General features: G+C 53.6%; 1 protein-coding gene across 7 annotated transcripts in view; it reads right to left on the bottom strand.

Annotated features, from left to right (window-relative positions):
- Positions 1-1,902: 1,902 nt before the first annotated feature.
- TBC1D9B (TBC1 domain family member 9B) overlaps positions 1,903-12,052 on the bottom strand; it is a 40,278-nt gene continuing 30,128 nt past the window's right edge. For 2 of the 7 annotated variants that reach the window (XM_024994190.2, XM_010806437.4), the window contains 10 exons: positions 11,197-11,326; positions 10,969-11,067; positions 10,267-10,335; positions 9,044-9,284; positions 8,571-8,636; positions 6,950-7,021; positions 6,670-6,720; positions 5,058-5,117; positions 4,229-4,335; positions 1,903-3,192 (listed from right to left, as the gene is read on the bottom strand). In XM_024994190.2, coding sequence (XP_024849958.1) covers positions 2,506-3,192; positions 4,229-4,335; positions 5,058-5,117; positions 6,670-6,720; positions 6,950-7,021; positions 8,571-8,636; positions 9,044-9,284; positions 10,267-10,335; positions 10,969-11,067; positions 11,197-11,326 — 1,582 coding nt within the window. In that variant the 3' untranslated portion in view covers positions 1,903-2,505. 7 annotated transcript variants of the gene reach the window in all.

The raw sequence follows: 12,052 nt of genomic DNA, 5'->3' as shown, positions 1-12,052 counted from the left end.
CGATCAAGAGGAAGCCGATTATGCGCCCCAAACCAAACACATAAGGCATCCTGCTTCCCCACCAGCAGCCTCTGATCAGAGCATACCTGAAGCCCTCCCTTGCTTTCACCATAAGGCGTTCCCACTCTTCTGACTACCTTTTAGTCTCTGCCAAACACAGGTAATGGTGGCTGACTTCTCTTCTATAGCAAGCTCTTGATAAATGGTTCCTGTTCTCATTTGGGTGGTTTTTGTTTATCTCCAAGTCTCATCATTGTGGATGAGAGTTTCTGGCAGCTACAAAGAATGTTTTGTGGTTAATGAAAAGGGCAGAATAAAAATTTCATAAATGATGTGAGTTCAACTTTGAAAAAGATAAATACAGGGGAAAAAACACCAAAATAATGACTAATGAATAGTAGTCTTAAATACTAGGAAAAGTTGTTTTCCTACTGTTGTGTATTTTTCCCTTTTTCTGCAACAAACATGTAATCCTTTAAAATTCATATGCATATTTTTTTCTTGGAAATTATAAGAATGACTCGATGAATAGTTTGGTACAACAGATCACTTGGTAAGGAGTTTTAAAATATACACTGTTTACTTACAGAATCCAAATATATTTAAAACTTTATTATCCACATATTGTTTAGTGTTACTGTTCTTGTTATTGGGCCTCCCTAATAGCTCAGTTGGTAAAGAATCCACCATTAATGCAGGAAATGTTCTTGTTATTAAACATTTTGACCATCATGCCAGGTTAAATGATTAACAGATGAAAGTATATTGTGTATTTTTATACACTTATCACATAAAAAGGCTAATGTCCTCTTTTATATTGTTTACTTTCTTCAGTATACTCTCAGATTTATACTTCTACATGGTATATAAAACATTTATTTACATTCCAAATTATTTAAATCTTTCTAATTGATTATAACCAATTTGATTTTAAACTGCCAATTTCATGGAATTCTTATGTATATCCTTAGTTTCATTATGGCCAAGAACTATAGTTTCATTACAGTCTTTCTGGCAGTAAATCCTTTGAAATTAATTTATGACAAAGCATGTAGTCAGCTTGTGTAACCACTAGAAAGGAATTTACATTACCGACTTGTTAAGAAAGAAAAGTTGTTACGTTTCCTTGATGTTGTTTTGCTGTATTTATTGAAAAGTGACTCAGCAGTTGTGCACAAGGTAAAATCATGGAGGCTTTTATTTTCAAAAACATCGATAAAATCTAAAGAGCTATAAAATAGATTAGTACCTGGAGCTGCGGAGGGAGGGGGGATACAGGCGTTGGCAGCACATGGGCAGGAGGGGTCTTTCTGGGGTGATGGAAATATTCTAAAGTTGAATTGTGGCGATGGCTGCACAGCTCTCAGTTTACTAGCAATCACTGAATTGTAGCTTCAAACAACTGAATTTTATGGTATGTAAGTTTTGCCTCAATAAGGCTATTCAATTAAAAAACCAAACGAGCCACAGAGATGTTATCTTTTAGTAAAAAATGAGGGGTGACTGTGTTGGGGGCAAATACTGGACATGATAATCAGCTCCTGCTGCAAAGCTAGGGGGTCTTCATGGCTCAGCCTGTTGCGCATGTCCCTACATTCTGCTTCCTGAACCCAAAGGCTTACTGCAGCCAGGCCTCAGCACATGGCTCCTACCTCTAGACCCTGGCTGTTGACCCCCGCAGAGCAGGTTTTCTCTGTGGGTGCAGCTCTGCGCACGCCCTGCCCAGTCTGCATCAGCAGCTTCCGTGTCCCCGTCCTGCCTGGGGTCTTGAAACCTCACTTCCTGTGAGAGACTTAAGTGTTGGGAACTTCTGGAGTACGGCTTCAGCCCCATACCTGCCTGGGGAGAAGCCAGGAGGCTGAAGCAGTGGTTGAGGGTCACATTAATTCTCTATACACAGTGTGGTTTTTCATTCTTTCAGGGATTTATTAAGGCATTGAGCATAGTGTGATTCTTTTTAGCCAACTGAAATGAATACAAGGAGACATATCAGGACCCGAGGGATGTGTTTTTAAGGTTAATGGTGAGGATGACGAGCTGAAAGAGAATTGAGAGGAACACCTGTGCTGGAGGTAACCCACCCTGATGCAGTGGATGCTTTCTGCCCGTGTCCTCAACCAGAAGCAGGCTCAGGGCTCCTGGAAGGCATCTCGAAGCTCTCACCACGTTGGTGCCCAACAGGCACACCACCTCCCTACCTGGTGCCCAGTGGCAGGAAAGCCCCAAGAGCACGCAGCTGCAGGGGAGAAGGAGGAGGAGGACAGGGTGTGGCCTGGCCACAGTGCAGGGCAAGCAAGGGCAGATCATAGAGCCCCCGACACTGCAGGGCCCAGGAGGCCCAAGGCAGGATGAGGGGCTGGGCACCCCCTGCCTTGGCCCCAACTGTGACTGTTCAGCCTTCTTTCTATTTACAACTCAATTCTGGGGAGAACTGGAGGGATGTGTCCTTAAGGAGAAAACAAAGGGAAGGAGGGAAGAGAGGCCAGTCTGCAGGCCTTGGAGCCCTCAGCCCAAAACCACAGACTGCTCATGGTCACTGGAGGTGCTAAACTGTCTCTCTACCTTCCTGTGGTCCTTGATCTTGAGTCCAATGTCTACCCTCTTCTCAAAGAAGTTCACCAGCACAGACTCTGTCAGGATGGAGGCCAGGATCTGCTCGAATGAGATGCACCAGTCTGTGTCAACGGTACCCCCACCGTGGGTGGTGGCCACAGGGCTGCGAGCCTCCCCGCCCACCAGCACTGTGTCATCAGCCAGGTCTTCACACTGCAGGGAGCCAGCGCTGACCACGGAGTAGGAGGATATGGACATGTCGTCTTTGGTTTCGTCATCAGACAGAGGCTGGGAGGGAGAGCCCCGGCCCTCACCGCCGCCCCCTTCACCCACCACCTGGCTCTCCTGTGGTGTTTTCCCAAGGTGGGTGTCTCCACCTGCTTTGGCTTGGGGGTCCCCTGCAGCTGGTGGCTGAAGTTCCCAGGCAGGGTCTTGAGGGGGGTCTGGGGCTGGTGACTCATCCTCATCGGGGGCACTGTCCCTGGACTTTCTGCCTGGCCATGCAGAAAACCTCTTCCCCACCTCCCCGATGCGGAGTAACAGGCTGGCCACCGTGGCAATAGCGTGGTACAAGTCCTGCTCCATGGGGTCTTCACTGAACATGTTGTAAAGTGTCTTGCATAGCTCAATGAATTGCTCCTTTTGAGGGGGAAAACAGAAAAGGGACAGGGAGATGATAAAAGATGGGCCAGGCTACCTCCGATCAGTCAGTCTCACAATGCTGGCCATTCTGACTGGTGTGAGGGTGTCGTCTTGTTAGTTATCTTCATATACCTGTGCTTTGACATATCCATTTCACAGATTAGGACACTGAGGTGCAGAGGGAAAGGCTTTCTTTTCCAGCTGTCTTTCAGCACATATAGAGACATCTGGAGTCTCTCTTGCCTGTTCTGTTAGCAGAGACAGACCTATGTCTATTATAACTTTTCAAACCCAGTGATTACAAGGACTTCACTGTGTTTTAGAATCAGTTTGAGTGTTTTAGATCTTTAATTAGAAGCCACTTCAACTCTCCTTAACAAAGCTCTTTAGAGAGTGATGACAAGGTAAGGCAGCCTGGGTTCGTTGAGAGGGATGAAGAGGTCAAGTTCAGATCCTGAAACCACATTTAGGCCTCTTGGCCTGAGAATGGGATGAAACCTCCCCCCACAGGGCATCCCATTCTTCAGGCCTGTGGATGAAAGAGCACCCAGATGCCAAGGGACCCCTCTGGGCAGAGCAGGCCGTGATCAGGCTGCAGCTCAGCAGCGGCCTTTGGTTAGATGTCTGTGGTCCTGGCTGTTAAGACTCTGGAGGCTGCAGTCCTGACCTGGAGACCTGCATGTGACTATCGGCAGGGGGGCAAGTGGGCCTATGTGCGCGGCTCGGAGCCAGGCTGGAAGGACAAGTGCCGTGACACTGGCTCATGAACAGCAGTGAGTTTCTGCCTATTGAGGCTGACCTTCCCCAGCGCTTCTCTGGTTCACGGATGCCGATCAAAGCAAGGGAGTGTTCTGAACAAGGCCCTGGAAAAACCAGCCCCTGTCCTCCTAGGCAGTCCCTGACTGCTGCTGACTGGTGGGTCTAAAGGTAGGCAGGAGAATCCCTCCATTCCAGGGGTGCGGGGAGGGTGGGAGGGTCCAGACTTGGTCGGAATTTTCCAGAAACATCTCTTGGGTGTTCTGATTTGGCCTACCTGGTTCATCTTGGGAAGATCCTTAATCGTCTCCTTTTGAACCTCTTTCTCCTTGGCCCACATTCGAAGGTAGTGCCGATAGTCAGGAGGGCTAGTTCCCTTCTCCTCTGTGAGTTGGAAGAAAAAGATTAATCTCTGTCTGTCAAATGAGAGAAAGAGGGCTGGGGGCTGGTAGCAGGGGATAAGGGGGTTTAAGGATTATCTGGCATGAAGTTACCTGGGCCCTATTACAAAGCACACAGCAGCCCGCAAACTTTTTGGCACCAGGGCCCAGGTGCGTGGAGAACAGGTTTTCTGGAGACTGGGGGCGTGGGGGTGGGATGGTTTCAGGATGATTCAAGTGCATTGCATTCACTGCACTTTATTTCTATTATTATTACATCAGCTGCAGCTCAGATCATCAGGCATTGGATCCTGGAGGCTGGGGATCCCTGAAGGACCACTCAAGGGTCCCCCCTGGGCTATGCTGAAGTAGGTTTGAGCTAAGCTGATGATGATGGCCCCACTATGTCCTCCCCAAGATGGTGATGGGACCATGTGGGGGCTGGAGAGAGGGTGGCACAGAGAGCCAGGGCACCCCCAGAGGGAGGCAGTGATGGCTGGGGGTGCTCGTGGCCACAGGAAATTCAGGCCTGGGACTGATGAGTGCGAGCTGGGTGGCTGATGGTTGGGCGTTTACCTCAGGGAGAGCTCTGCTATCAGGCATGCATCTGCCATAAGGTACGGGAGCTATTCCACAGTGACAGGGCGACCAGATCCCACCCACCCTAGGACCTCTTCCAGCACCGCAGACACACACACACACACACACACACACACACACACACACCTCTTCTTTTATCTTGGATGTCATTTCCAGCTTCCTCTCGCTCCTCCTGCTGTAATACTTCTGGACAACAAAAAGAACAAGAACAGTCTTCTGTTATGACTCCAGACCACTAAGGTCTGGCCTGTGCTTTCCTGTGGAAGTGGACCTGGTCCTGGGCCCTGGCCCAGCAGGTCCTGCAGGCTGCTGCTTCTCTGCCCCACACAGGGCCGGCTCACTCCACCTGGTTACATCGAACCAGAGAACCACTGAACTCTCACATCTTCTCTTTCCAAAGAATACGAGTCATACCACACAGTTCTTAAATCAACGGTGATGCATGTTGCAGGCAAAAATTCTGAGACCAACAATTTCTATACTTTCTGCCGATAAAGGTCAAACTCAGGGGAGTCTGGGTTACCAATTCAACCTGTAACCGCCACGCCAGCTGATGGAGAATTTTACGTTCCTGAGTCCTGTGATCAGCACTGTATCTCTTAAAGTGATACATATGTGTGCACCGTGGACCTGGGGAGAGCAGGCTGCCCGGCTCCCCCAGACCTGCCCCCTGAGGGGGTGTGGCTGGGGGAACATCAGGTGGGGAGGCAGGTGCCAGCTCCCCCAGACCTGCCCCCTGAGAGGGTGCGGCTGGGGGAACGTCAGGCGGGGAGGCAGGTGCCAGCTCCAAATGACCCTCGGCAGCTCTGCAGTGGCAGGGAAGGGTGCAGCCCTCTGGGCTCAGGGTTTTCATCAGGGAATGGACCGCTTCCCCGGGGGTTACGTGAGCTCCAAGGACAGGGCTCTGTACCCCAAGTCCGTGGCCTCTCCTCAGGTGCCTGGGACAGGCCTATTTGCTTAGGTTCCAAGTATGACAGAAGATACATCTGTTTTTTTAGTTTGTATAATTGAAATCAAGGTCCTCAAGCTTCACAGTCAAGTAAGCCTTTAACAATGTCAGTAGGATTGCTTTAGGTATCTTGATAGTATCTTTTAGTTTCCCTTTTGAGTGTGTATTATCCTTGATGTGTTATTACCTATCCCTCGTGAGCAATGATAGGGTGGTGTTTTGGTCAGTTTTCTGGGTGCATTACACACTGCCAGCTTGACTGCCAAATCCCAGCCCAGAATACCCCACCGCCCTGGGCCCAGTGCTCCCTGTGGGCTTTAAATGAAGCACAGGGCTGACTTCCAACAGGCACTCAACATACACATTTTTCCTCAACTAAAAAGTTGTATGGAACATAAAACTGTTTCCAAAGAAAGCCTCCACCACTCTTTTCTACTTCCACTCATCTGTGTCATCACAATGACAGTTTTGCAACAATAGTATTTTGTGTTTTTCCTATGACCACGATGACAGAATCGTTTTTCCATGTGGCCTGGAGGTGATACCCTGGTACCTGTGCAACACCACGATGCCATGTGTCACCACTTTCTGCCCCTACGACAAGAACGGCAGCTGCCGCTCTCTACCCAGGTCCGCAGCTGGCTATTCAGAACTTAGCCACACAGGAGCATCTTGGGGCCCAAGAGCTTCCAGGCCTCTTGACCATGCAGGGGAGTGTTCAGAAGACGAATCCCAAGGCCCTGGGGAAGCCAAGTGCAAAGGGGGCACCCTTGCCCCCCAGGCACTGACCTTGAACCTTCCAGGGCAGGAAAAGATCCAGATCGGAGGCCAGAGGAGACGCTGGAAGGGACAGCGAGGAGGAGCAGAGGCAGAGGGAAGGAGGAGCCAGGGTCCAGGAAGGCAGAGACAAGAGAAACAGGAGTGAGAATACTCCTGGGGCCCTGGCCCTTGTTCTGCAGCTCCCCCGTGCAGCACACCCCCACACCCGGGGAGGGCTGCAGGCCACCCGCACGGCCCTCAGCAACTCTGCTTGGCACAGGGCCTGAGGCCAGTGGTAGAGAGCACTCACCTTCTGAGGAGCTGTCCTCGGTGAAATAATGGGTTGCTTCCAGGGCTGACTCAGCCTCCTCGGGGCTCAGGGCTGTGTTCGGAGAGAGAGGAGAGTGAGGGCAGGAGGGAACAACGTGACTCTGACCAGAGGAAACCCCCCCTCCCCTACTGAGTGTGCCCACCAACGCGGTGTGTAGTCACAGTGGTTAACAGCTGGTGACTGCTTCCGGTTAACTTGGACACTGTGTTTGAAACTGCAATATACATCCAGTCAGAGGAGTCGGCTGAACGGCCATCCTTTGCCCCACTCCGTGATGCTGTGGCCCAGAGGATCCTTTTGGGATGCTCCCAGCTCCTGTAGGCACGTGCGCAGGGGCCAGGCAGGCACAGACAACCTGTTCTCACATCATACCCTTGGGCACTGTCCCACACCAGTACGTACTGGCTTGCCTCACTCTGCGACAGTCTCTGTTCCTGGTTCCTTCTCCCCGCTGTGTGGAGGGGGAGGGAGTGAGGAAGGTTTAACAGTGCATGGCCTGTGGGGAGGCGGCAGGTATGGGCCGTCACTAGGCCCCAGGTGGAGCAAGGTGGACAGAGGTGGTTTGGGAGTGGCAGGGCCGGCCTCACGTGCCCTCCTCCGTAGGCTCCTGGCCCAGTGGGGTCTGCCCAGCTCAAGCCTCGCTCAGCAGAATGAGAAGTGCCTGTGCCAATCTTCCCGAGGAGGTGTACCCAGGACCAGTGTTGCCTGTTGCAACAGGAAAGACTAGCCACAGGTAAGAATCCCTGCGCTGCGTGTGTCAGGAGCAGGGCTCTCCAACTCTGGACGCAGAGCCCTGTAGGGAGCTTCAGAACCACAGTCTGGGCCCTGCCCTCAGTCAGTCAGGTCTCTGGGATGAAAAATTACTCTGGCCAACTCTGAGGCAGCTCCTGAGTCCCTGGTGGGGGCAGGGTCATGGACAACAGCAGGAACCCAGGACAGCTCTACCCCAGAGCAGAACCCCTGGGGCTAGAACTTTCGCCTGCCCCAGTCTCAGCACCCTCTGTGAAAATACGGAAGCCCATCCCCGGCCCTTGGAGAATTCTGAGTGGCTATGTCTGCTGGGCCGGGTAAGCTAGGCTGACACAGGCTACCCACTGTCCGTGTCCCAGCGGGCCCTGCACTGCGAGAGAAGGCAAGGGAGAGAGCCACACAGGCTCCTCAGCCTCCCCTGGGCCTCAGCGGTGCCCCCAGGCTGCTCCTCTGGTGACAGACAGGAGTCCTTGACAGATTTAAGGACAAGCCAATGAACTAAGAAGACTCAAACCTGAGTCTCCACTCCTGTGGCCAACCCCTCTCAGGGGGTACATGGAGGGGCCTGGTGCTGCGTCTGGGCCTCTGCCCATGCGTGGAGCCCTGAGACACCCACACGTCCCCCCAGGCCATGCAGGGCCCAGCCCTGCTCTCAGATGGAGACTGACCCGGCCTCAGCCCCATCCGCTGGCTGCTCTGCACTCTGTCAGGATGAGGGAGCCTCCATTGTGCTGGGAGCCCAGCTGCCACGAGGCCCAGCCACGCACAGAGGCCTGTGCCTCGGAAGGCCACAGCTCTGGCTCTGCACTCTGGAGAGCCCTTGCTGGGGAATGGGAGAGGCGGCGCTCACCTGGAGGCAAGTGCAGCTTGTAGAGAACCTTGAGCTTCTCCGTCAGGTCCCCGTGGTACATCCCACCTGTGGGGAAAGGCCAGCAGGAAGGCAGGCTGGCAGGAGGGCACGAGAGCCCCGTGGCCAGGCCACATTTGAGTCCTCCTCCTCCAGGGGGCTCCAGCGGGATGCTCCTCACCGCCTGACTCTCTCCCTGGAGAGGCCCCGAGGGTGAGCACCAGGCCTCAGGCCTGCTCCTTCTCGGGGCCTGCAGACCCAGCCTCCAGCAGCAAACTGAGGGAGGGGAAGGGAGGGTGGGGAAGGCTCCCATCATGTATCTCTGTGGGAAAACTGCCCTCCTTTATCAAGGGTTAAGGGCTCTAGGCTGCCCTAGGCTCGCTATGGTGGGCAGGCTGGCTGGGACTGGTACCTGGAAGTTTCCTCAGAAAGGGCAAGGGTAGGGACGAGTCCCTGCAGGCCCTAGAGCCACTCACTCATCCCCGTCACAAACTCCTTGAAGTTGATCAGCGAGTCCTTATTTTCATCCAGGAGCCGAAACATCCGCCCTGCCAGCACAGGCGTGTGGGCGCCACAGGCCCAGGGCGTCAGGCTGGCAAAGAGCTCCCGGAACTGGTGGGCGTCGATGCGGTACTGCTCCAGGTAGGGCAGGCTGGGGTCCCGACGCACAGCTGCAGGGCGGCTGCTCCCCCAGTACTGACTTGCTAGGTGCTTGGCCTGCAGGGGGCACAGCCTGGTGAGACAGCCTGGCCTCCTGGGCCCTGGGTGCTCAGGGTCACCAGGCTGACTGGTGTGTTCACCCGCCTCCTCTATCCAGGTCCACAGCCTCCTGAGCAGTGAGCGCTGGGCTAGACACAGCATCTCACAGAACCTCAGGTGCTGGCACCGTCACCCCCTTGTTTAGAGCCGTGGGAGTCGAGACAGGGCCTGAGGACCACCAGGCACAGCGGACCACTGGCTGGACCACTCTGACCCAAAGGCCATCCCAGGGCGGTTCCCTAGGGGGCTGAACCCCGGGCAGCGGGAAGGGCAGATGGGACATGACAGGGAGAGCAGACAGGCAGCGCAGACATGGCTGTTTCTGCTTGTTCTTCATGCCCTTTCCCGTTCCTCTGTTACCAGCACCCGAGCTTTTCCTGGAGAGCCCCTGTTGTCCCCAACCCAGGCCATGGCATGTGCATGCGGCCCAGCCTGGGGTCAGCAGCGAACAGCGTCCTGTAGCCACAGCACCTAACTTGAGTCACTCCAGCAATCAACCCTGGGCTTTTTGTTAAAACCACCTGGGAGAGAAAATTCTCTTTTCATGGGGTTACGGCAAGGATGACCCTGGAGGCTGCGGACAACAGTCCTTCCGCTCTGCAGGAAGAGCAGTCCATGTGATATCTGATAGCGGAGCTTGACAGGACGTCAGAACACCTAGATCCGGCCCTGTCTGACTTTTCAGTTTCTCGACTTTTCAGTTTCATGAGCCAATGCATTCCGTCTTGTGTAAGCTGACTTCAGCAAATTTTCAGCCACTTAAAAGAGTATCTTGCCTAAACTCTGGAAAGGATTAAATTCTACCATGTGAACTTTGTAATAACTGCATCTGAGGATGTTTTTAAATGTTTTACATCCCTCCGGGCAGGAGGCTGCTGCACAGAGGATGAATTTAGGGGACTAGGATGGATACTGGTCCTCCCTTGCTCTTGGCTATCACCTTAAAAACCATGTAAAGGTCCTCCAGTTCTTCAATTGAGAAACCAATGTCCCCAGGTATAGCTCGGACCTAGAAGGAAAGAGATGCAAGATGTATTAATGAATTCTCAAGGTCTTGTTCTTTGAGGGAATCCCCATGTGGCACCAACTACCCTTCTGGTGTTGCCAGCTGGGAGGCCTTTTTGTTCTGAACACCGAGTCTGGGACACGGGGTGAGGGGTGGTGATCTAGAAACTGCCATCTGGATTCCTAGAAAGGCCCTGGGAAAGCTCTTTGGAACATAACTTAGAACTTCCTAGTGATTTCTTCCTATAGAGACAAGAGGACAAAATCTGACAGCAAGGTCAGCGGGCTGAGTGGGCAGGGGCTGAGGGGCTGTCACTACCCAGGGGGTGGGTTAAAGCCAGGCTGGCGGGCTCAGTCCAGAGTGGGCTCGTGCTTGGCCTTCAGGCATCAAGGCAAAAGAGAAGCTTCCCTGTGACCAATCCGCAACAGAAAACAGTGACCAGCCCTCTCTCCACATCCCCAAATCTGTACCTCCACTTCTGCATCCTAGTCCCACACAGGACAGTGCTGGGGGGCCCTGCACCCCACTTCTCAGGGCAGTCTGAGGTGGCTCGGCAGACACAGTCCACTTAGTCCCCATCCCAAGCCCAGCTCCAGCCCGCACCCAGGGGCCACGAGAGCCCAGGCCCATCCGTACCACACTCCTCTTGGCTGTATCCTCCAAGGACTGGATCACTTTAAGCCTCTGTTTAAACCGCATCTGCTCAATGTCCTCCGCCCTCAGGCTGCTGAATTTCTACCAGTCAGAAGTGATTCAGTGAGATCAGGTGGAACCACAGAGCAGAGGCCAGCCACCCACCACGGCCAACTGCACCCACATAGTCCAATGGAGCGGTCTGGCCAAATAGCCCTGGAGAGTGCTGACCTCATATGACACCTTCAGGAGGTCAAAGATGTCCACCTCTTCAGGAGGGTCATCTCCACTGGTCAGCAGGGCATGGAGGTGTGGGATAGGAGGAGAGACACTCTGCTTATTGACCACATTATCCAGGTATCTGTAAGGATTGAAGGACAGGAGTCTAGATCCCCCACAGGTGACAGGATGTCTCACCCGCAGCTGAATGATGTGGAGACTTAATCTACCTAGACTCTCAAGCGAGCATGCTGAGGGCCGGGCATCCTCCAACAGGGTGAAAGATGGGTCACTGCAGAGAGAGGCATGCCCTGGCGGGTGCCCTGGCAAATCAGGGGTGCCCCCTGGAGGCAATGGGAGAAGGCCTCCCCCCCTTGAAGGCTTGAGCACTTAATTCTGAGAAAGCTAGGCTGGCCACCAGGGTCCCACGAGTGGGGACCCTTTATGACTCCAGACCTTACTACACCAGGAGAAAATTGTGTCCCAATTGGAGTGATGACACACTCCCTCTGTCTGGTGGGTCCCTGGGGATGTGAGGACTCCCTGCTCTCACCAGGAAGAATCAGAGACCAAAGGAGTGCTCCAGGAGGAAGAGCCCTGCCGAGGAGCACAGTCTCGGGACCGGGCCTGACTCCAGTGGGACCAGCCCAGCCAGGACCTCACACCCTTCCAGACACTCTGGCTGGGCCTGACACTCAGGAGGGAGAAAGTGGCGGGTCCTCCACACCCACTGGCCCCGGCCCTGATCCTGCTCAGGCTCTGCTCTGTGGGAAGGGTCCCGTCTCTGTCTGGTGTGGGAGACAGGCATGGAAACCACTTGCCCACTCTGCCCACAGGCTGCCTGTCAGGACAGAGAGCCGGCATGGCC

This window comes from Bos taurus, chromosome 7 (assembly GCF_002263795.3).
Source record: "Bos taurus isolate L1 Dominette 01449 registration number 42190680 breed Hereford chromosome 7, ARS-UCD2.0, whole genome shotgun sequence".
Lineage (NCBI taxonomy): Eukaryota > Metazoa > Chordata > Mammalia > Artiodactyla > Bovidae > Bos > Bos taurus.
Note: the sequence above shows the minus strand (reverse complement) of the source record. Positions and strands in the feature narration are given on the sequence as shown.